The sequence below is a fragment of the Sander lucioperca genome, chromosome 3 (assembly GCF_008315115.2).
Source record: "Sander lucioperca isolate FBNREF2018 chromosome 3, SLUC_FBN_1.2, whole genome shotgun sequence".
Classification (NCBI taxonomy): Eukaryota; Metazoa; Chordata; class Actinopteri; order Perciformes; family Percidae; genus Sander; species Sander lucioperca.
The window spans coordinates 21,506,087-21,532,094 of NC_050175.1; the positions used below are offsets into that span (position 1 = coordinate 21,506,087).

Here is a 26,008-nt window from a genome sequence, read left to right on the forward strand (position 1 = left end):
GAACATTAGGGTTTATTTAGAGTTGAGGTTGGGTCCACGTGATGAATAATAAATAATAATAATAAAGCCAATATTAACGCTCTTTAAGCTCCGTTTTTGGTCTCTACCAGCTCCCGAGGAAAATATCTGGCTCTTAAGCTGCTAAATACTCACTATGCTCATCAGCTAGTCGCCAACTGTGTCTGTCTGCCATTTGGTCCTGAGCTGGTTGTGTACAGTAACTTGTTTTTAGAACTCTTTCTGCTAAAAACAGCTGCATGCTGCGGCTGAAATCAACACTAATGAGAGAGTGAACCAAATCAATAAAGTTGGGGGCCAAAAAAACAATTAATTTAAGATGCTAAAAAGCTCTGGAAAGCCAAGGGAAGCTGCAGAGATGGGTGATATTTCACTGTGGATTCATCACTACAAGCGACATAAAAGTACTCATGTGATCCCTTGTTAATATAAAAATATTGATTACAAAACATATTGTATCGTCACTAGTATTGAAAAAGTACAAAAAATAATTGGTTTGAAGGTTGGGGGGGATTGTTATGCCCTTATGTTTGTCACACTGCAAGACTGATTAAAACGTTGTGATTTATGTCACTTGATAGCAAGAGATTAAAAAATAAATAACATGTTGAAACATCCCTCAAACTCTGGAAGTGATGTGATCTTCTTTGGTTGGAGAAGCTGTCTAGGCAGAAAGGTTAACACATTCCCACAAGCTTTCTCCATCGTAATGGTTTCGCACACACACACACACACACACACACACACACACACACACACACACACACACACGAGCTACCGTTTTTTCTTTGTTTCCCTGTTGGAGTAACAGACTGACAAAGACAGAATTGCGTTAGTCGAGGGATTACAGGGATCCTGATTCCTTCTCTGTTGCCACACATTTACTTTCTAATTTAGTTTCACACCTGATCTTAAAACTTATATGTGAACATGTGCAAGGCAGCACATTTATTTTGGATTGAATTTTATTATATCCTTTTCTCCCTGACAATGAGAGAAAACAACCAGGAGTTATAGCAGTGTTAAAAAGCTACAGCTTGAACGTGCACAAGAGTGTGATGTGTTATTCATGATTACCTCCTCTGGTGTAGAATCGCTCTTTAATTCATCCCCACCTGCAGTCTGTCTCACGGCTGCCAACACACACCAGGTGTTTGGTGGTGTGTTTATATTTTCGAAGAGCCTTTTTCTAATTGAGAACAATGGTTTCTTTTGAATTTACGATAAAAAGGCAACTAACCTTGCATGCTGTTTTTGCGGTATTTAACACGAGAGGGATCAGTACTGCGGGGTGAATGCTACAGTATGTATTGGAAAGATGCTTGAAGTGAGGCGTGCAGATTTGAGCGTGGCCTTTTGTTTAATCAGCAACCCTTCATGCTGGAGCGGCTGTCTGAGCAATGGCCTTTGACCTTTCCTGTGTCTCTTTGCTGCCCGGTTAATCCTGAGGAGGTTAATCACATGGTAATAAGATCCCTGGAGTCATAGTGCAGGCCTCTCCTCAATGTGTGGCCAGTCGGCAGAGGAAAGGGTTGATTCTGTAAATGTAGGTCTATGCTGCTTTGTTCATATCTATTTCATTCTTTTCTTTTCCCTGATACGACTGTTTTGTAATTTGTCTATTTAGTCATTTGTCTCATTTTCGCTTCCATCCCTCTGCTAGACGTGAAACTCAGGTGATTTGCCTTGGCTTAACTGAAATGACAGCTTTTAAGCTCTGCTAATAGGAATCCACTGAAGAAGCATCAAGAGCTTAAGTTATCCCAGGCTGCACAGGGAACATGCTTCCTCATTTGAGGGTTGTCTGAGCTTCAGTGCAAAACCCACATGGTGTTTTCATGTGTTGAACAATAAAAAATATCTTCACTCTTCAACCTTTTGCTACTCTAATCAACAATATAATTGTTGAAACATAGCCCATATAACTTTGAAAACATGTAATATTTCCTTATTCAGTGATATGACAATGCCTTTATGGTATTTTTTGTAATTTGTCACCTTTGTTGAATGTGCAAACCCCGTTAGTGGCAGAGGAAAGAGTTACTACTTCAGTACCTTTCTATATATTAGGTTTTAATAATATCAAAATAATTTTTAATAAATAATTATTTGTACACATACAGCAGTGGGATATGTAGGACCCCACACAATGAAGTAAAGCCACTTTCAACAAAACACAAGAGTTAAGAATAATTACTTTATGTCAAACTTATACTACATGTGCATATACAGTAGTAGAGAACTCTCTATATACTGCCTCAAATAAACATAAATTCACAGCTGGTTATCTTTATTCAGTGCACATTTTATTGCCCACTCTTCGTCCATTAATAATCCTGCTGGCAAAGCTGTGGCGTCCTATTCAGTAAAATGGCTGTGGTCATTGCAGTCATAAATCCAAACACTTGTGCGACAGGCCTGCTTTAGTGCTGTCGTAGGTCTCTTTGACCAGAAGGTGGAGCTCTGCACTTTGGGTTACACACACACACACACACACACACACACACACACACACACACACACACACCCCAACTGAACGTTTAAGGTCTCTGTGACACGCCAGATTGCTGATCACTCCACTGCTTCTCTCTGCATCCGTTTTGATGATGTATGCTGTGGAGTTGGTGTACTTATCCATGTTGTCCCTGACAGTGACAGACATGAAACTACATTTACGTGATAAACCGACACACTGCAGAACATCAAGTCTCTTCCTGCATTCGTTTGCAGTGATGAACTGACCTAATTTTGAACGGAAAGGAATAACCTTTTAAACATGCGCTGTCAAATATATTATGCATAGCTGTCCTCTTAGTCATTCTCATGCGAGAAAGTACTAAAGTTGTTTCCCTCCATCCCATGAAAAAAACAACTTGAAATGAATGTGGTATAGAATCCCCAGTACCTCAAAGGCTATTAACAGTTCATAAAGTTGAATACACATATCACAGCGGTTTTCCCCTCTTTTCTTGGGAACAAACTGGGTAATTTAGTGTCTTGTCATAGTACTCGGACTCCCTAACACCAACCATCATAGATTTGTTGTGTTTTTACCAACATTTTGATTTTAATCTTTTTGGTGCAAACCCTAAAAACTCGCAACAAACCATAATTCACATTGTTACACATCTTCAAATGAGACAAAAGAAAGGACGACAGAGATGGCTGGGCTGATTGGAAAGTTTTGATTGAGAGACAGAGAGAGGAGGGAAAGATGAGAGGCAGAGGAGAGGGGACGTTCTTGAAGAGCTGCTCTGTATTGCGACAGCTGGCTACTGCAGATAACCACAAAACCACTGGAGCACTTGAGGTCTGGGTGCTGCATGGCTAGAGTTCCACTCCAACATGACCTTATATCCTGCCTGGATTTAGACGCAGGGGCTCGGTCAGAGTACCACATCCTGACGATTATCCCAAGTGACAGAATCAAGAACTCTGTCTGGCTGACTAAATTGAGTTCATAAGTCCCTCTTTTATGCGTGTATAGATGTGTGTGTGAGTGTCTGCTTTAGCCACCCCCCTCCCCCCATTCTCAAATTGCTCTGCACAGATACATTTTCAATCTAGCTCTCTGGAAAAGCAAGATTTAATTTGTTTGTGCTCAGATATTATCCCTGATGTTGCTGCAGTAACTGCCAGTGAGACCACTGTGCAGAAGAGACAGTAGATTCTGAATTGGCTGGTTGCAGGTGGTGCATGTATGGGTGTGTATGTCTATTTCCATTAATGTTTTAGTGTATCCTTTCCCTTTTGCCTATTGAGCATGAATCCGCACTAACACACCGCCACCCCCACCCCTCCATCCTCCACCACCACGAGTTGGACACCTGCCTCTAGCATCTGGAGCAGATTGTGACCCTGCAGCATGCCAGGTAGCAGGACATTAACAGCCAAGGCCTTATTGTCCACTGATGAGCTGTCAGAGCGCACCCCCTCACCCACGTGTGTGATATTGTCCTGCCTCTGTCGAGCACACACACTCGGTCCCCACGGAGCACTCTTCCTCTTTACCTCAGATATAAATCAGAGGCTGTTGAAAAAAGGGGAACAAAGAGTTGGAAAAAATGTGACATTAATGCTCATAAAGAGGGCGCGGAGGTAGCACGTCTTTGGTGAGAAAACCCTCATGTTTTGTGATAAAAGACTGTTAAGGAATTGGAGGTGCTGACAAAAATGTGATTTAATCACAAGGACACTGCAATATTGTTTCCCACAGTTCTTAGCAGGAATAGTTCTGCACTACAGACCAGTAAACAATAGACTAATAGAGCAATTTTAGTAATGGACGTCTACAATAAAGCTCCTGATACTTCTTTTGTTTTGTGCATGGAGATTTGGTAGACAAGTATTCTCTCTGTTATTGAGACAATCATATCGGGGTGAAGGCAGAACAAAATGCCTATGGTTGAATTTAACACTTTCCTGCATGTCTGCACATGAATTGTGCCATCTTATCAAGTTCTGCTTATTTCATATCAACTTTATGGCTTCATGTGTAACATATCCATGTTGAGTTCTGCTCCAGAAGAGACTTATTTGTGGTGGCCGGAAACAAAGACTCATATCTTTTAGGGGCGTTGAAGTGAATCATTGCATCGATGCATTGCGGATCTGGACGATTCTGCATCGATGCAGTGACAGACCATAATCGATTATTGCCTAATGAGGTTACTTGTTGATTTTTTTGGTCGTTGCTTTTTTTGTTATTGCCTTTTGTCTGTTGTGTTCAGACGCCACTACATTCAGGAAGTGTCTTTTTTAAAGAGCAGATCCAATAGAAAGGGGAGTTCATACATAATTATACATAATTTGTTGATGAAAACCATGCGTGGCAATATGTAATAACTATTAGAATCGTTGACAGGATAATCGTACCAGTGAAGATTTGCACCCCTAACATCTTTGTATCATTGTCTTGGTTTATCTCAGGGCTGCAGGCTTTTGATAATGCGTGTGGTACCTTCTGTTTCTTTGATTTTCCACTAATTTGTTAACTAAACATGCTTCCCATGTACTGCCACGAAGTGAAAAATGTGGTAGTCATTAAGTATTCATTACCTGTGCAATTTGTTTCTTCTTTATGCACTTTTAGCCTGGAGAATCTTCTGAATGCGTAGGTAACTTGCATTTGTAATACTGATAATTTTAGAAGACAACCTTTATGCTGTTCAATGCTTTTATTATTTATTACTTCACCAAAAACTTACAACCAGTGAATCTGCCTGTTAACCTCCATATATTCTTCAAACATTCAATTCTGCAATGTCGGTTCCATATGAAAAAAAAAAAAGCATGGCAGTCATTAGAGGTCTTTTCTTTCTTTATCAGGGAGTTTGTATCCACAGAAGACTCAGCACCTCTTTATAAGTGGAAACCACCTTTTAGCTCCTGACCTAAGCTGAAAGCTAGGTGTGAATATGGTCTCATTAATCTCACCTCCCACAGTAAAAAGGTCTGAGTCTGGAGGCTCCCTGAGAATAAATCTAAATAGCTCTTTCATTTCTCTGACGTAAACACAAATGTCTCCAACAACAATGTGGCACACTGCGGGATGCCCTGAGACCAGACTTTGCTCTCTTATCATTGTCCCTGTAATGTTGTCCTGCAGTTTCTATGGAAACCTTGCCGGCCTTATTAAAAAAAAAGTTTCACCTTCTCTGAGTCTGCCCTTTACCTGACAGCCAAGATAAACGAGCAGGGTCCTGGGAGGAAGGCAACACAAACATGCATCTCTGCTCAGTGGCCCGTGCTCATTGGCTCTCTGCTGGAAGCCCTTATTTACCTTAATGCTGGGAGGTGGTGGGTATGGGGAGGCTCGAGGAGGAGGAGTAGCCCTCGGAAGGTGTGTGTGTGTATGTGTGTGTTTTGTGATTACTCACAATACCTCCCATCAACAACCTTGAACCATGCTGCAATAAAAAAGAAGCAAAAGATGCAAACAACTCTTTCTGGCCCCCATAACGCACGTGGGCCAGATGATGTCATATGTCACCTTCAGCTAATGAAGGTGATGATGACATGCATGAGCGCCGCATACGTTCACCATCTGCTCCGTTCCACCGCGCTGGAGCTGTTCCCCACAATGCTGCAGAGAGGAGTCGAGGCACGTCTGTACCAAAGGACGAGTGTCCCCCGACGCGTGTGAAAAACCGCCACTTGCATCCTGATGACTCGCCGCGAGTTTAATCATACCTTTCACATCACAAGCTGCTAAAGTGACCAGTCTCTAAGGGCCACTTTTGTTATATGACCTGAGCAACCAGGACCTGATATGATAGTGGTCACCAGAAAGAAGAAAAATCATAGGAACAACATCACCTGTTAGTAAACCAACAAGTTTGTTTCAAACATACTGACCAGAGTGAAGCTGGATGTGAAAATCAGGCTGCCACCAATCATTATTTTCATTATCGGTTAATCTGCTGATTCTGCTCTTGTTAAATGTCAGAAATGATTAGTGGAAAGTGGCCATCACAAGATTCCAGAGTCCAGGTTGAAATATTCAAACTAAAAAAGAGACCCAAAATACAGTATATTTAGTTCATGATGATATCAAACATTTTCACATTTTAAATTTTTGGCATTTCAAAATATTTAAATGATGAATTCATTACATTAACAGAATTGTTGTCAATTTTCTGTGGATTGACTAATCCATAATACTCGACTAATCGTTTTAGCTTTATTGCGAAATGTAAATAAAAAAATCAGTGTAACATAGATTTAGATAATAAGCACAAACCAAGAAAACATTTCAGATTAATATTCAGTAGGTCAACCCACTTGTACAACGTCTACCAAATAAGATTTTAACAATTGATTAAGCAAGTTTGGTATTAAATATCTGCTTAAAAAACTTATTTTTTTTTAAATTACAGTTGGTTTTCAGAAGGCTTTTCATGTTAGACCCTGCGGATATGTTTATTTTAATTTGTCATGTGCTTAAAGTCCATCTCCATAGTTACACATAATGTTGGACCTGAAACAATTAGTCAATTATTTGAAACACTGATTGATAAAAACAATTATTCTGCAACAGTTTTGATAATCATTTAAGTCATTTTTAAATAAAAAATAGCAAAACAAATCCTTCTTAAATGTGAATATCTTTTGGTTTTCTAAGTCTTCTCTGATATTGAAGGATATAAATAATTGGTAGATTATTGATAATACAAGTTATTGTTAGTTACAGCTCTAATATTGTGACTGATAACATTTGCAGATCTTAAAATGTGTTTAAAATAGATGAAGGCATTCACTTTTCAAACAAAGCTAGTAACAAGTAAGTAAGAAATGACAAATTACTGATTGATTGATTGAATGGTTTTATTTCCCCTTTTTACTTTGTTTGTTTTATCAAATTGAGTGTAGACGATAAACATCAGTACATTCCTGCCATATTATCTTGTTAAATAGTCCATCAAACAGAAATAACAAAATTATATTTTACAAACCCCTGCAGGTGATGTTTGTTCATTATTCTGTTATTTATTGCTTGTGTTAATACTTCCTGTGTTGTCTTTTAAATCGATCAAATTGGGCCAACTGTTGTCACTGCAGGTTATGAAAGTTTTGATTGACAGGCGCTTGACTCCAGCTGTTGAGCAGAGTGTAAAAAGGCAAGTGTTGGTGACTGAAGATGATCTTTAGATAACATCAGATGACCTTTTGAGAGCAGCTGAAACTATCAGTCTCCATGGGGATGCTCTCCTCCTCTTGTCATGTCTTGACACCTTTTTTTTTTTTCTTCTCTCTTCCTGTTTTTTTTTCTCGTCTTTCCCTCTCTGTGTCTGGTGAGTGGAGTTTCTGCGAGTTGGCAGCCTGTATCTGATCCTGAAGTAATTTACTGGTAGCGATAAGGAAGTGGTGTGCACAGTCTCTCGCTATAGTCCTTTGTGACAGGGCAATCTGAAGCCCAGAGACACTAAATTGGAGGGAAATCTTGACTCCAGATAGAACGGAAACACACATGGTTATTATTATACAAATTCAACAAACTGAGATTGATTGTGGAAACAATCACCGGTGACTGCTGGTTTCATTTTTAGTGACGTGCTTATTCCATTGACTTTGTGAGTGGAAATAACAGCCGAGTGATGGAGTGAAGGATAATGCGGTCTGTTAATGAGTTGGCTGAGACCTCCCTGTAGCAAGAAATGAGTGCTTATTTGCACAATCTTGGTTGTCCACTTATGTTGTTGTTGACTGTATAGCACATTTTGTGTTTGTGAGAAAGAGACTTTGACTTGTTTGCCTTTGACCAGCTCCCATCAGCTAATATGCACGTATTATATAAAGTGTGTGTGTGTGTGTGTGTGTGTGTGTGTGTGTGTGTGTGTGTGTGTGTGTGTGTGTCGTGTCGTGTCGTGTCGTGTCGAGTCTAGTTTTGCCCAGCAGAGCTCTTTTTCTTCTCTCAGCCAAGCAGAGCAGGGTCATTGCCTCAGGGGTATCTTAGAGAAATACTTCTGTGCTGTGGGCAAGAAGAAATATGAAAGAGACCCTAAATCAAGACACAGAGCCCCATGAATCATGTCAGCAGCCGAGCTGAAGAAGAGGGATGAGACCATCTGTAGCAGCATATGAATGGCTAACTGACTCACAGTGCTGTTGACACAAGCTGAAGAAATGTGAAGAGGTTGTGAAGATTAGCGCTGCTGCTCGCCACATAGCCTGGAAACCTGCTTCAGTCAAAAACAAGCAAACCCAAATATTGCTGCATGCTCCATTCGTCACTCTGACGTTTTACAGAATTGCACGGGGGGACGTTTTTTTGTCTTCTAAAATAAGATGAATTTTCATTACAACACATCTATACTGTCCAAGCTCCGTGAATTGTTTGCTAACTCCTTTCTGAAGTTTCTCTGTATTTTACTCTGTTAAAGGCTTTTCAGACTTTTATTTATTTATTGATTGATTGTATTAAATGCGCTGCTAGATGGGCTTCTGAGCATCATTAATTGTCCTCTTGTCCTCTCTGACTTGTCTCCTTTGTTATTTGTCATTATGCTACGGGTGACTAAACTAGTTTCCCTCCTGGGGATTAATAAAGCTACCTAATATGTAATGTATACTTATCCGAATTGAGGATCTAAAGATTGAGATTGTTGTATGTTGTTGATTGTAAAGCCCTGAGGTAAATTTCCGGGATACAATTTAAAACAACCATCACTAATAAATGGTAAATTAATAGTTAATTAAGCTTTATTTAAGTGTTAACAAACAATACAATTATAATGCTTACTAATTATTAGTACTGCTAAAGTCTATATACACAACGTTCCACTTCCGGGATTGTTCAGGTGCCGCCGGAAATTCTGCCGGATGTTCCTCTTTTTAGGCCGGATGTCCGTCATCTTCCGCTTTATTTGTGTTGCCATTCTAAACTCTGGTGGATTTATGAGGACTACTGCTCCTCAGATCTCTGCAGGGTAAATCGAGACAGCTAGCTAGACTATCTGCCGAATCTGAGTCTTCTGTTGCACGACTAGAACAACTTTTGAACGTACACATGTTCGACCAAAACAAGTTCCTTCCCGAGGCTATTTTGCAGCAGCACCGTTGCACATAGCATTCAGGGATGGGAGGAAAATGTGCTCGTTTTCTCAACCACTCAATCATTAACTAATTATTTAAGCATTAGCTGCTTTATAATAACATTCACATAATGTTTATAGATGGTTTACAAAACAATTGTTAACATTGACAAAGTAAAACCTATATCTAAATTCATAAACTAATTATTTTACATAACACTAAACTAATGAAAACATAACATAAAATAAAAAACATAAATTATACCATTATAAATCACCATTTCATTGTTTAACAGTAACATAACTGAACTAAAGTTGTATTATTATTATTATTATTATTGTATTATTTTACCATTTATTAATATTGGTTATTAAAAAGTGGTAACACGTTCTCACTTTAGCCTATATAAACCGAAAATGGGCTTGACATGATGATGTGTCTGTTACTCCTCTACTGACATGTTTTTAATATTAATGCCTGGACTGGAAGGTATCGAAAGTAGGAAACTGCTAATTAGACAAGTACATATAGATGAGGCAGGTTGAAGTAAACAACACCATGAAACAGATTGATTAATAACAGCACTTAATCATGAAATAATTTGGGATCCACACTTTGTTGACACTAGCAGCAGCATAGACGTGTCAGATGGGTGTCTCTCTCCTGGTAACTTAATCTAAGACAAGTAATTGCCTATTGTAAAAAAAAATACTGTTATAATTCAGTGTATGCTTCAGGTCAGGCTTGTAGAATGAGAATGAACTGTGACTCCTAAGCAAATGATTTTGCCCTCTAAAGTGAAATAACAGTCAAAGCATTGTTTTGACATTTAAATTACACTGGCGAGACACTGTTGTAAAAGAACTTTGTGGCATCGGTGAATTAATCTCTTTGGGGAAGGACTGAATTTTAATCGCTGTGCTCAGCGGTGAGGGCATGTTGTTAAAGCACAGTAACAGGACAGATGATAATCACAAAACTTCATGGCTGACCCTTGGGCTTGTTGATGATAAAAAAAATCACCAAATAAATTAACCCATCAAACCATTGGCACACAATTCACGCCAAGGGTATGAAGTGGTATTAGTGAACGTATATGTGGTTTCAAGCTCATGAACAGCAGCTATTGTTGAGTGCTTCATAGTCTATATCCACGATGCTTCACTTACGGGATTGCTCCAATGCTGCCGGAAATTCCGCCGGATCAAGCTCTTTTCGTCCGGATGTCCGTTACCTTCCGCTTTCATTGTGTTGGAATTTTAAACTCCGGTTGATTTATGAGGACTATGGTTAACTGCTATGCAGATCTCTGCAGGGTAAATCCAGACAGCTAGCTAGACTATCTGTCCAATCTGAGTTTTCTGTTGCACGACTACTTTTGAACGTACACACGTGCCACCAAAACAAGTTCCTTCCCTATTTTGCAGCGGCACCATGGCTCCGTCCGGCGCTAAGTGTCGCCCAAGACGATTGTGATTGGTTTAAAGAAATGCCAATAAACCAGAGCACATTTTTTCTCCCATCCCGTAATGCTCTGTGGACTAGCCAGACCCTCCTCCGCAGTGCTGTAGTTAACAAGGAAGCATAATGGGCTCAGGTGGTAGAGTGGTCGCCTACCAATTGGAAGGTTGGTGGGTCGATCCCTGGCCCTGCAGTCCCATGTCGAAGTGTCCTTGGGTAAGACACTGAACCCCGAATTGCTCCTGATGCTGTGCTATCGGTGTATGAATGTCTGTGAATGTTTATCTGACGAGCAGGTGGCACCTTGTACGGCAGCCTCGGCCACAGTGTATGAATGTGTGTGAATGGTGAATGGTTCCTGTACTCTGTAAAAGCACTTTGAGTAGTCATTAAGACTAGAAAAGCGCTATATAAATATAGTCCATAATTATCATAGTTTGTGATAATAAGGATCAGCCCAATTTGTGCTCCTAAAATGAATAAACATCTAACTTTCATCTTGATTTGTAAAATGCATGTGAACACGTCATCCAAAACAGCACGGGCCACTGGCTGTTCGTTGAATGTTTTGTTATTTGTACTAAATTAGCTACAAAATCCAACTTTTTAAAACATGTTTTATTCTTTTGCAACTACAGTACGCTTGTTTGTTTACTGCTCACCATATCTCACCTATCCAAAGTGAATAAATGTGTTGTTTAAAGCTTTTTCTTGTAGAATGCACTGCAGCTGTGAGCACATCATCATAAAGTGGGTGTTGGTTGAGTTTTTCCTTAATTACAAAAGCATGTAAAACAGCGAGCCGTACCTGAGGGGAAAACATATTGACTGATTTAGCATCAAACAGAGAGAGACTGAGAGATTAGTTGTGATGGACCTCGGGGGAGGTGGGAGTGCAGCAGTCATCTTAAAAGCAGTAACTGGCGGTAAGGGGTGCAGTTTTGCAGTTTTATTATTTCCCTGTGATTGGCCATACAGAGACGAGTGTGGGGAGAGACTGTGTGGAAACATAAACACAGATAAGCCTATCAGAGGATGAAGGAAGAGACGCTACAGTATGTGATCAGTCGACTATAAAATTGACTTAGACCGAGCAGTTTTACTGTCTCTCGAGAAAGATTGGTGATATGACATCGAGGGAAAATGTTAAACAATCCTACTATATTTTATCTCTTTTACTCTTAGCACCACTATTCACTTTGTGTTTAGTGTAGCCAGATAACCACCATCAGTTTCCAGTTTATTTATTTACAGGTACAACTAACTAAAACTAATCTCAGTCCTCGCTGTGTCGAGGACTGAGCCTCTGTATATGGGCACCTGCTCTACCAGGTGAGCTACCCAGGCGCCAAATGTACTGATTTTAACCCAAACCACAACCTTTTTCTAAACCTAACCAAGTATTTTTTGTGCCTAAACGTAACCAAAACGGCGTGTTTAAAACCACGACTGTTACATTCTCTAGTTTAGATATGACCACGGAAAATGCTCCAGTGAGTCGTATTAGAGGGTGTGAATACACAACTTACAGCCTATATATGCTAAATTTCATCGCATGGTTTGGAGAACTTGATACAATAATACAGCACTGATACCTTTGATGTATCATACCCACTATTTCCATTGAGTCTGCATCTCTGCACTTGTTTGTCGTCCAATAGTGACCGTCATTCTTTTAAATTTGGTGATGCACAGACTGCTTCATTTGAAGTAGCCCTGAATAAAACTCAGATCACTCTCACTGGTGTTTTGCAGCTGTCACTCACCTTGAAGCTTTCGAGTGCCTGCAGGAGGTTTATGAGGTTCTTCACCATTAGCAGCAGCTTTTTTTTTCCTCTGGCCCATTCAGCCGCTGTTACGCTGAGTGAAAAGAAGAATGGGGCTGAGAGCAAATATAAATAACCTTTTCACAGGGGTGATTAGACTGTTGGTATTTAGGTCCCTTTTGCCAATGTGTTGTTTACTGCTGCGGATCCACAGTGTTCTCTCAGAGGTGTAGTGACAGCGTGTTGGATCTCAGTGTCTGCGCAGGAGAAACAGCAGATGTGGCTACTTGTTTCTGCCAGCTGTGGCAGGGCTCGACAGTAACGGTTACCCGGTTGCCCTTGACAACCTGATTGAGTCAATTGGCAGCCGTTTCGTGGCCTCCGGTAGCCCCCTTTGGCAATCACCTGTTCAATATTTTTTTTATATATAAAAACAAATCCAAACTTACAAAACTGGAAAATCTTATTTCAAAAGAATATTTTATGTGTTTGTCTCCGTAAAGTTTAAACACTACGTTCGTGCGCAACACAACATTTCAGCTGTTGTGCGACCGCTTTCCACACGTGCGATTGCCGTGAAAACATACAGGCAACGCAATTTTCTGTTCACGTTAACGGCGCACGTTAAAATCCGGTGCTAATATGGCCTGGTATCTATCGAAAAGAATGGCAACGCGGATTTTGGTGCCTCATTACAGTGCCACCTAAATGTCTGCGCTGCTCTAGAGGCTACAGAAGCATCGCTGCATGTCACGCTAGTTAACACTAATAACATGTTACACTTGGCAGGAGGTAACGTTAGCCCACCGTTAGCTACAGTAGTAACTGGATTAAACACGGTTAAAATGTTGACAGTTAAACAGTGTAAAAGTGTGACTGTATTTCACTTCAATGTTTTTCAGGCCAAGGTCCCCTTAGCTAAAAGAGAGACGGTGTAGGGACCCCCTACTACATATACTATACAAAATTATATTGCATTAAACTGGGCTGCATGGATGAAAATTAATGGCTGTGAATCCTTAAGCTTAACTGTATGGCTACCATATTAGGCATAGTAAGCTTATCTTCAATGTGTTTTTTACAAAATAGGCCAATTTATCTTTGCTATTAAAATGTTAGTTGACAATGTTATTAATGTGTATTTTCAGACATATATACATTTTTGAAAAAAGAAAGTTTTTTGTAAACAAATAATTTGGCGGCCCCCCTGCACTAACTTGAGGACCCCCTAGGTGTCACGGACCCCCTGTTGAATATCTCTGCTGTAGAGGATTCCAGCACCGGGACGTACAACCATCTACCTGGGGCGATATGGTCTGTTTCCCCGACGGAATATTACACTTTCTGTTACGGCCGTTATCATCGTTATCACCCGGCGCTGGAATTTGTGCTGGCTGGGTTCGGATTGCTTTAAGTTAATAATAGTGGCTGGCTGCTGGCTAACTGTGGATGTGTCATGTCCCCGGGGCTGCTGTTCGCTTTCATCCCGACTGAAGTCCCTTAGCGGCGGGGAGTGAGGCAGAAAAAACAGGGTGGGATAGCTGGCTAAATTAGCATTAGATTTGTCTTCTATCTATACAGCTAACGTTAACGCTAACGTTAGCTGGCGAACGTAATCGTGGGTTAGCCCAGTGCTGTTTAACGTTAACTTTATCTTGATCAAAACAATTATACTTAAAATAACTTCATGAACGTGTTGAACAATGTTGTAACCTTATAATGTTAACATTCCCCATTGAGCATTAGCATGAGCTAACGCTAACATTACTTGTCAACATAGCACGTTAAGCTGGATCAGTCGATATTGGAATCAATAAATAAGATCTGTGCTGTATTACTGTGTTATAAGTGGCGTGTACTCAATGCCAAAATGATGCTGTGTGGCAGAAAGCAAGCTGTATTACGGTTACTGAGTATTATTCTTTCTGTGACGTTGTATGATTTACGATTACTCTCGAACATATCGTCTGGGTGCCCGTGTTTAGAGGGATCAAAGGTTTTATGATGCCACTGACAGGACACTAAATGAAACGTTTCTCTGGGTTTGAATGTTGTTGGAAACATTTAGGATAGTGTAAGTACACAACTCAACAAAATATATAACATAGGTATAGTCGTTTTTAGACATTTTAATGCAGAAATTTTACATATTGTACCTTTAAATGACATGTTATGGTTTTTTTGCCAATGAACTAGGGGTAAAGATTTATTAGTGATCACCTTTATGTATTTTAAAATTGCCACGGGAATTGTATTCTTCATCCTAATCATATCTTTGAAAGTAAAGTACTTTTAATTTACACACAGTGAGAGGTGCAGCGCTGCTGAGCATAGCACTGACAAATTACATGTTAATATCCTGCTTAGATATCCCAACACAAGAGTGGTGCAGCATGCTTCTTCAAGCCTTATTACAATCTATTTGTGCTCTTTTGGCTCCACTGCTGGGCTGGATAGACATCTTGTGATGAAACGGTACCACTGTGAGAGGAAGTCCAATCATTGCTCAAGTGTTTACTTTAAAGCTGACATCCTGCCTCCACTATTTGAAAGCCTGGGAATAAGGGTGTTGCTTTAGGCTTGTTGATTTGTTTATGCATGTTTAAAGACTTCTCATAAATCTCTCTCCTGCATCTCCATGAAGCAGGTGTTGAAATGTGGACACGCTCGGTCATTGGATGAGGATGGCAAAGACAACTAAGCCTCTTAAGTTTTGTGCCAGAGAGGAAAAAAATGTTTTCATCAGAGTGATGATTTTAATAATCTGCATTGGATTGAGACCAAGAAGTCAGTACATGTAATTTTGCAGGATATTTGTTTGTGTTCTGCAGTGAAAAAAAAACCATTCACACAGATGGAAAAGATACAGCATTTATGCATTGTGAAGAAAAATACAGCAGATCATTATTTTGAATGTGAGCATGTTGATCACTGATATCATAAAAGCTCTGATGTGTCTTTTATTGTCTGCCCTGCTCTTATCACATCTGTTTAATTCTGAACATTATTGTCCTTATGGGGCATTAACACCTTTAAAAATCCTGTCTTTTGGTGACCATCTGCTTTTATGAGGCCATTGTACCTCTTGCATAGCCAACTTTTCCATTTGTCCTTATTACCTTCCATAAAACTTAAATATTTAAGAGGTGTTTTAAAATTTCCTTTGCCATTTGAGGACTTCTGATATCTATTTGGCACTAACAGCGTGCATGATGCAGTAGCTCATATGCACACAGAGCCACTTAGCTTCGGAGGGGAATTATCGGTATAATATAACACGCTTTTTACAACCCTAATAATGGATTTCTGTGAATGTGAAGTAGATGTAATTTGGGGCATTAGTGTTAAGAAGTGCAGCGGCGTATGCTGGCACTTGTTTATGTAAATGTATTCAAAATGCTGTTTATATACAGTTTGCTCAGGATGTGTACATTTAGAATTAGATGTGGCTATCAAGGTGAGGCTGCTGCACCTGGAGGTTATAGCAACAACAGCAGTGTCGTTTTCCGTTTTAAATGTCATTGACTTTCATATCACCACCTGTTAACACCAACACATGCTGGGGACATAGTGTTTTTAACGAGGAGATTGCCATTATCATAAGCTTCCAACATGCAATCTACTTTGTTTTGCTGTTTCCAATCTTTCCTCCATCATTTCCTGAAAATGGTGTGTGCTTCACCGCCGTTAAAGGCAGAGTTGGTAAGGTTGAAAAGCTAGCAAGATTTGAAAGTAGCATCTCCTCGGTGCTTCGTCTAACCCCTCCCCCTACCCCTTAGCGTTGGCTGATTTGACCACAGAGATCCAAGGGATGGCGGGCTTGACTGCAGTCACCTGTCGCCATCGCTGAATAGCTGCTCTGTATTTGCAGCCTTTTAAGTTACTCCTTTAAGCTTCAGTCTTTCTTTTATTTGCCTTTTTAGCAGGGCGGGCGATTGCAAGGAACCACAGCAATGACAACTTTAGCTGAGTTTTCTCTCGACTGTCATTAACTCCAGTGGCAATGACGTGCTTTGAGCTCAGGCTCGTAAACAGGAGGGGTAGAGTATAGAGCTGAAGATCTTTGCAGGTCTTTGATTGGTCGGGTTCGTCTTCATTTCTATCATGTTACACGGGCTCGGGCCGGGCTCGGGCTTGCGCTCCGAGTTGCGCAGTAAACGAGCGGTCAGGTGAAGCGTTTCGATTAGCGTGAAAATGGATGCTGAGGAGGTGAAACAGAGGCTGGCTTCTGGAGGACTTATTTTATTTCTTTGTTCCAACTTCCAAGTGGCCTATAGCCTCCGTTAGTCATGAATAAATTATGTTAAAAAATGTATAAATTACTCATTCTTGACGGAAGACAAAAGAGCTGTGTGCGTGCGGCGCAGTCTCTTTTTTCTTTCTCTCCCTTTTCCGCCGAGTGGTGCGTGTGCCCGCTCGCGGTGTGAAGAGCGTGTCCGCGCTATTTTCCGACATGCACTCTAATCACTGCTGATAGACGGCCTTTTGTACAGTCAACGGATTCGGGCTTTTAAAAATCTGTCAATCAAAATGTACTTGTCGGGCTCGGACCTTGTCGGGCCGAACTTTTAAGGCCCGATTACAGCTCTAGTAGAGTACGCGCAGCGGGGCAAGGAGGCATTTCATTGGTTCTTTCCTATGGACCGTGAGGCAGTGATTGGTAGGTGTTTTTACACGATTACAGCAGCTAAAGATGACAGATTTGTTTTGCTCCTTTTTCAGAGCTCTTAAGTTATTCAAAATTGTATATTGGAAAATGTTACCAACCCTGCCTTTAAGAGTGCACTTACACATTCTGTCTTTCATTTTTCTCAGTCCTGCAGAACTTTGTGTTCATGAATCTGTAATTAATCTGTCTCCTCATGAGAGCAAGTCCCAACATCTCAGTACGACAGTGGAAGTACAGATTCTTGACACAAAATGCCCATTACCCACCGACCAACTACCAGACCATATTAATTACCGCTGCCACCTTGCTCAAACAGCTCTGTCTGGCTAATTTCATAGTGTCCTCCTGGCACAAGTCAATATAACTTCAAGGCTCAGGGCTTCCTAGTAATTGGAACAAACATGGCAGTAGTGATGTTTGGAGCTAAATCTTTGCCAGAGGCACTGTTGACTGCTGTTGTATTATCCTCTTTGTCACAGCTCTCAGTAAAGGTACACAGTTCTACTGTACATACACATATTGGCAAACCTTGTAATCCTGATTATAATAATCCTTTATGAAAATACCTTATTACAACCTGTCTGCGAAAGTTTGTCAGTCAATTAATTTATCTGATTTATGAATTTGTGCACAAATAAAAATTATATTTCTTCAAACTCTTGACTTAGTGCACAAATTGCGGAAAATAAACATAGTTATTTACTGCAGGAGGTATGGGAATCATGATGTATTATTTAATTACAGTGTTGCAGAGTTAACATGTTCATAACCATATTAACTCTGGGTTATTGTACCAAACATGTTTGTTTGAAGGATGGTCCTCTCGTTGATTTTACACATTAAACTGCATATGTTCCATTGTCTTGCCTGAAGTATTTTCTATTCTTTTGAGCTTAAGTGAACAGGCTGCTTTGAAGTGGCGGACTCTCCCAGATCCTCTCTTTGCTTGGCAATGAGCCAGGGACTTTTGTTTCCTCAGTGACAACTGGAAGGGAGGTATTGCCTTCTAGCCTACTAACCGCAGGCCTGCTTTGTTTCTCACTCAGCCAACCATGAACAGTGTGCATGGTCTACCTCCTTCATGCCCCGAGCCGCTGAACTCCTCTCTCCATAACATTTTGATGAAGGTGCTCTTAGGAAAAATACTTTTCTGCAGTTAGACAGCCAACTAGTTTTTGTTCATTTTACACAGCTGTGTAAAAAATGTTGAACTTTCATTTTAGATGAAAATTTGAATCAGTTCAATTTTATTTATATAGCACGTTTAAAAACAACCATAGTTGACCAAAGTGCTTAACAAGGTCCAAAATCAAAGAGATAATATACACAAGCAATACACAATATACAATAAAAAATAACCAACAGTAGAAAAAAGGTCAAGATATCAAAGCTCAACTTGATTTGAAAGCCAATGCATAGTAATTAAGCAAAGACTTGAATGTTTCAATGGTCCGAGCTGTTCTTACATGAATACGTAGACCATTCCAGAGGTTTGGAGCAGCCACTGCAAAGGCTCGGTCACCTTTGTTGTGAACACAATTGGCTCTTGCCTTATTGTTGGTTTACATTTTTAAATGGCCAGCTTCACATGTGAGGCAGAAAACAGTTGAAAAAACTGACAGTCTGTTTATTTATCACCATAGTAATTATACTTGTGAACTCACAATTGAAAGACAGTTTGTGTGACTGCCAATAATTAACAAGCATGCTCAGCGGCAGCTCATGATTGATATCTCAAAGGCAGCTGAAGCACACAGATCTAAAGCAGCGTGAGCAGTCCTGGATGTTAAATGATGTTGTGAACATAGAGCAGCCATCTGTAAACTGCTTCCAGAAACTCCAACAAGCTGATCTAAATACTGCATTTTAGTGTTAGTTTTAGATTAAGAAAAAAAAAAAAAAAAAAGGAATATACAATTGTAGTGATAAACCAAAAGATAATCTGCAGCTCCCCTCTACTTTACGGAGCTTCATAGTTTGAGTTTCAGCTCAATGTTTAGCTGTCCGATCCATAACTCGTTTTTTGGCTGAAACAGTCAGCTGTTTTCAATGAGAAAGCTCTAAAAAAAACAATGAACACAACCTGCTCAGCACCAAACGACAGACAGAAACAGTAAGCAAATATAACTGGAGAACATAGTGGCGCGTTTAGAAGCTAAAGATTCACTTATTTTCCTCAGGAGTTGGTAGAGGCCAAAAACAGCTAAAAGAGAGTGAATATTGATATTACGTTCATCAGGTGGATGCAAACACAACTTAAATTAATGCTAATGTTGCTCTGTACCTGCTGGATGCAAGCAACTGTTTAGTGACAAGTTCACCATACAGTGTGATGATAATATGTCAATGTTGTGTTCACAGCTTGTTTCAGCTGCCCTTAAATGGCCAACAACAAAAAATATTGCAGGTTTAAGTTTGTTTTAGTTTTAACATGATTCAGATAGTAATACAGGTATCTGCTTTACACATATTAGCAAGTGTGTATAGTGCACAGGCTAACATATTCTTTTATTGTTCCTTGAGAAACAACCATAGCAACAACTCAGTTGTTCATCAGTTTTTAGTGTCCCCTGGAAACTTAATTTTGTAACTTCTGTGCAACTTGCATTTCTGTATTTGGTTGTGTGTTCTATATTTGCTGTGTATTTTTGTTATGCTGCATATATGTTGTCAAATTGGTCATTTGATCGTTTTGTCTATTTGGATGTCTTTTCTGTAAGTTGAAGTGCGTTGTGCGACGATCAAATTCATATTGAATTTACAACCGTTCCTCGTCACAGCCCTAATCAAAGGGATACAGATAAGATAATACACCTAGACAAACATTAGAAATTGAAAGCATCAACTTCACTACAGTGTTATTGCTATCACTATCACTACACTGGATTGAGGAAGAGCCCTGCTCCTCCTGTGCTATGATCACAGTAAATTACTTTGACTTACCAATCTAACTCTGTCCTGAAGTCAAGGAATAAGGCAAAAGAGGCCTCAAATTTCTTTGTTCCAGACGTGAAGGTTTTGCACTACAGACAAATATAGTTGGATGAGATAGGGATAAGAGCCAAGAACAAAATGATTGAAATATTCATTCTAGAGCTGAACAGCGGTATGAGCAGAGATGAGATGCAAACCAAGCATCCCTTTGGGGGGGGAAGGATATGGATTATAGGATCCTGCTGCTGGTCCACAGAGACACAGGCAATCACTCAGCTGTTTGATATCCTCTTGTAGGTTGTGCTTGATGCTACTGTGTGCTTTTTACTCACGCTGAAGAATATGTGATTACTATGATTCATGTTTTTTTATCTATGACACCTTTTAAGGAGCACACCTTTATTTTTCTGGGGTTGAAATTCCCAGTGAGTCTTTGTGTTGCATTGCCAGCCCTTTAGCATGTTACAAGAGATTGTATGTGTTTCAGGTTATGGATCCCAGTGGCATAATGAAATAGATTGCTTTCCGAATGCAAGAGGTGTGTGTGTGTGTGTGTGTGTGTGTGTGTGTGTGTGTGTGTGTGTGTAAGTGATATTGTATGTATGTTCTTCCACATTTAACGGCACCAAATTCATACATGACGGTTCTCACAATATACAACAGCTTTTGGTAATAACTGACAGTTTTTTTAATACAGATGTGTGACTTGGGTGTAACTGGGCACAGATGGCTCTGTTGTAATCTCCTCAATCTGCCATTAATCACACTGTACAGAAAGGAGGAAAAACACTGCAGTAAAGGTCATGGAGAGGTAGATTTTTTGCTATTAGTTGCATAGGATGGCGTCTCATGATAACTGTAAGCAACCTATGTTATTAAAGGCTACAAGTGCGTGTGGACAGAGTAACCTCCCTTTACCATTGATTTTTTTACCTTCTTTTTTTAAACAGGTATACCCATAGCAGTTTATAGTAGCGTCAGACCCAACCAGGACTATCATCTTTCCAGTTCTTGCACATACAATTTCCATCTCAGCAGGTGTGTCCAGGGATTAACCAAAGCTGTAGGCAGTAGGATCATAGTTCCAGTATACACGGTTCAGGTGCAGTTTAGTCCCAACACATCAGACTCAAGCCGCAGGCGCCTGCTGCAGCATGCAAACAGGGCCTTCACTTTCACACTTACATGCGCATAAGAAGCCAAATTATTCAGAGAAATCGTCTTATGGCAGAAACTCTAAGACGTTGTTGACATGCACTGCAGTAACCTGGTTACTCTAAAATCTCTTATATCCACAATGCTTTTTATATGAACAGAACTTTTTCTATAATTTACGAGAGATATTATTTCTCAATTTTGGTTGAAGAAAGGTCAACCCACCAGCATGTTTTTTGATCAAAGGCTGGTCTCATGTTTAGTATACGTCATATACAGTATGATGCTTCAGTTTAAAAAGTTTTAGTCATAGTATTTTATTTATTTATTTATATATCAGGGACAACACTCATTAATCAACATTAGAATATAAAAGCGGCAACATTTTAATGCAGTTGCTTTGCCAGAATGTTAAAATGGCCCAACCTGCAAAAGCAAGTGCAAGAGTCTCAGTATTAATTGCACTTGCACACATTGCATTTACATTAAACATTACAAATGTGATACAATAAAACAGATTTATAAAATCCAACCAAGCAAAGCTAAAAAACATTTAAAACAACAGACAAATAACTTTCAACAGAGCAAAGCTAGTTACTTAATGTAACTTTAAAGTGTGATGATTCATTTTCCTCTCCAAACTCCCAGGAACATCCCCAGACTCTATGTGGCAGTATTGGTGTAGTGGTCGCCATCGAAATTGTGTCGCTCTTTGGCTTAGAAAGACATTTTCTCTTACACACCACAAACCTAGCGGCTGTAGCAACTCAGATTCAGCCAGCAGCAAATCCCAGCACCAATGTCTAATCCTGGACTGCCGGAGCAAATTTTAGCCCAACAAGAAACTTGAATGTCTTAAAAGATTGTTATTCTTTTCTTTTTTATAGTATAGAGACCTTTGTATAAATGTGCCAAAAAAATGCCTTTTTAAAAATACAACTGCCATACCATACCAACTGCATATTCTCTCTAAATAACAAAGCAGTGTTACTGTAGACAGATTTTAAATGTTCACTTTAATATTTCATTTCACGCGTCTGCCAAAAGAAAGACAGAAGCCACAGCATAAACGTACAGAGGACAGAGGCCACACATAAAAGAGAAGAAAGAGCCTAATAAGAAAAATAGTAGCGATAACACATTAGCTGCTGATAAAAAGTAAAAAAGGACAATGAATGGCTGCTGTATTTTTCTAAAACTCATCACGTTTAGGAGTTCTGATTTGCAGGAAATGAACATCAAAATGACATCTCAAGGACCCAGACATCCTGACTGCATTTGACCTGCCACCCACCTTTTCTTTTAAATAAATTAGACACCCATGCTTGCTGCACTTCATTTATTCATAATTTATATTTCTTTCTGACCTTGTATTGCTTAAAGCCACCAATTTGTGTTAGCTGCTACAAAATCACCCACCAGTTATTTAATCCACTGATTTTTTTTTTTTTTAAATGTTTAATTGTTAATTCTCTTATCAAGATATTAAAACTCAAAGAGACATCTGGCTAGCACCTCGGAGGTCTACACACACACACACACACACACACACACACACACACACACACACACACACACACACACACACACACACACACACACACACACACACACACAGAGAGAGAGCTCAGCAGGTCTTTCAGCAGTGAGTGACTTTACCTTGATCTACTAGTTTGATTAAATGATATGCTGGAGATTGAGATGTGAATGAATTGTGCTCACTCACCGGCCCCATGGTCAAATTCATTACAGCTGACAGACCAAACCAAAGAGTGAGGAGTCCTTGAGGGGAACTGAAGCCTATTACCAAGTTATAACAACAATGGACTGCCTTAGAACGCCGCATATTGAAACATTAAGGCACAAATCATAAATGAACAGTTTAGTATACTCTACTCAGTGTGGTTTATTATTGTTATATAGTTTTTAATAAAACCATACATGTACTGTATGCAGTAAATGTAAGGTTTTGCCTTGCAGCACCGCAGCAGAGACACATGGCTGCTCATGTGGTACATCATGTTTCGCCCACATCACAAATCCCACTTTAACTGCAGGTGATGCCTACAGATGAATTATGCCATTACCTTTGTGTGAGTTCAGAATAGTGATAATTTTTTAGTATTGCTCCACAAGAGAAGAAGAGGTAATAGATTGGATTTCATTCAGTGTCAAATTTGCTTTTTCCAACATATCGCCGGTGTATTTCGCAGTGGTGGAAGAAGTACCAATAATACAATGTAAAAATACTCTTCTACAAGGAAAAATCCTCCTTTTAAAAGCATACTAAAATAAAAAGTACTAAAATACTACTAAAGTAAAAGTACACACAATATTAAATATTAATATTAAGTATGTATGAAGTAAGTATGAAGCAAAATACTCTTTAGTAAATGTACTTAATTACTTTCCACCACTAGTATTTCTCATGTTATGCTTTAACATGACTGATGGATATATGAAAATACTTACAGACCCCTCTGTTTTTTGTACCTCGTTCACAGCTACACTCTCCGTGTGGTCGGCAACGGGATCAAGGCTCAGAGTGCCAACCCTGAAGTGAAAGTGAAGGGAGCAGACCCTGTAATAAATCAGATCATTGACAAACTGAAACACATCAATCAGGTGAGCCCTTCTAGTTGTCTCTACATATTTACTGTATGTGCATTATACAATTTATTTCTCTTTTTTTTGCAGCTCTCACTCCAATTTAAGTCTATATTTCCATCCCTCATTCTGTCAAACGTGGCAAATGTCTCCTCAGGCAATCTGCTAATTCTCTATGCATCTTGTTAGTTCATAGAACATTAAGTATCTCTCGTTAGCTTCAGCGTGTTCTTCAAGGTACACAGAAACTGCTGCCTCGAAGAGATATGATTGCTCGCAAAGCTGAAGCCCCTCACTCTTTACCTTTGAATAATATTACCATACTACCAGTAAGTATCAGCTAATAAAAAACTAGTCTGAAATGCAAAATCATCTACAGGCAATGCACAAAAATCAATCATTACACATTTAGAAACCCATTTGGTCTGGTTTGCGTGTCTTTATATTTAAAACTGTTTTTCTCTGCTCTTTGTCAAAATCAATGTAGCTTTTCCATCACCCAGCCTGCTTTTTTGCACGTTTGTGCTGCTGTGGCTCCTTTCAGTGCTGTTTATCTCTCAGGATGATGAGATTAGGGCAGTTTATGGGAGCACTTTCTCTTCTGTAGCTTCAATAACAGCTGCTGCAGCAGCCTCTGGGTTGTTGCACTGCAGCAGCAGCAGCAGCAGCTTCACATGTCTGTTGCTTTGGTTTCCCAAGTGGCAGGCTGAAGGCCAGGTCATCTCTCTTGACCTCGTGCTGGCACCCTCTCCCTCACTAATTCACACCATCTGTGGGATGTCAGTACACATAAATCTATATCATAACCATTTGAGAGCGCCTGATCTGCTTCGTTGACATTTATTATGTATATGTCTTTCTCTCTGTGTGTGTTTTTGCCATCTGCGTCTTAAATGTGCTTCTTTGTACGTACTTGTGGTTCTGTGAATTTTTACCTACGGGAAAATGAGGAGGTTATGAGCTTGAACACTAACAAATTGTTTATCTGCTGCACGTGATTTACTGTAACTATGAAACAGATCTTGACCGTCAGAGCAGCAGAGAGTATGTGATCATTAATAATCTTTTGAAAGGAAGTACTTCAGTGAGTGTAACTTACCCTCTGTTTTACACATTTCACCCAATATCTTTCACAGATCTTTTTGTTTTTTTCATCCCCTTATCTGCTAACTGTATATTTTAATAAAGAAAAAGGTCATCAGCATCATTAGCTTGCGAGCTGTTCCTCCTGTCCTTACATACTCAGTGTTTGGTTTTCCCCGATTTAATAACCAATCAATAGTCAGTGATTATCTGATTGATCCCTTGTAGAAACATGTATATGTTGCTCGATTGTGTTTTAAGCCTCCAACGTAGCCTTCCAGGCAGCTAACCCTGACCTTAACCCTAAACATAACCATTGCTGCGCTGCCTGGAAGGTGACGTTGGGAGCTTAAAACACCAAACACCGTATATGTTGCACAATTGTATATTTAACTTTGCACAAATTGGTTCCTTAAACCTTCAATAAATGAGGGCAGCAAAAACAAGCTATGAACACAACCCCTTTTAGGTTGATACGGTCAACTTCTTAGCAAACCGTTGCTTGTTTACACATCCAGCAGTTACGGAGCAACATTATCATTAATTTGGAGTTGTTTTTAGCAGACACAATTCCTGGTCAAGCCTGCTGTGTCTGCAAGGAGGTTGATGAGAGTGGTGAGTAAACCAAAACGGTCAAGTTACGGCCGGAAAACAGCTGAAAGGTGCTAAAACACTTCATAGAGTGGCGAGGTAGAGCTGTGTGACAATTCTCTGTTGTTCATCACAAGGAGTGAGCACCTTCACAAAAAAAACATAGATTTTAGACACTTTATATACAATA

At 39.7% G+C, this 26,008-nt stretch overlaps 1 protein-coding gene across 2 annotated transcripts in view; it reads left to right on the top strand.

The window, feature by feature from the left end:
- Positions 1-26,008, top strand: part of gpc5a (glypican 5a) — a 147,846-nt gene that overhangs the window by 40,647 nt on the left and 81,191 nt on the right. For both annotated transcript variants that reach the window (XM_031324339.2, XM_031324338.2), the window contains exon 7: positions 24,042-24,162. In XM_031324339.2, the coding sequence (XP_031180199.1) occupies positions 24,042-24,162 (121 nt within the window). The remainder of the gene's footprint in view (positions 1-24,041; positions 24,163-26,008) is intronic.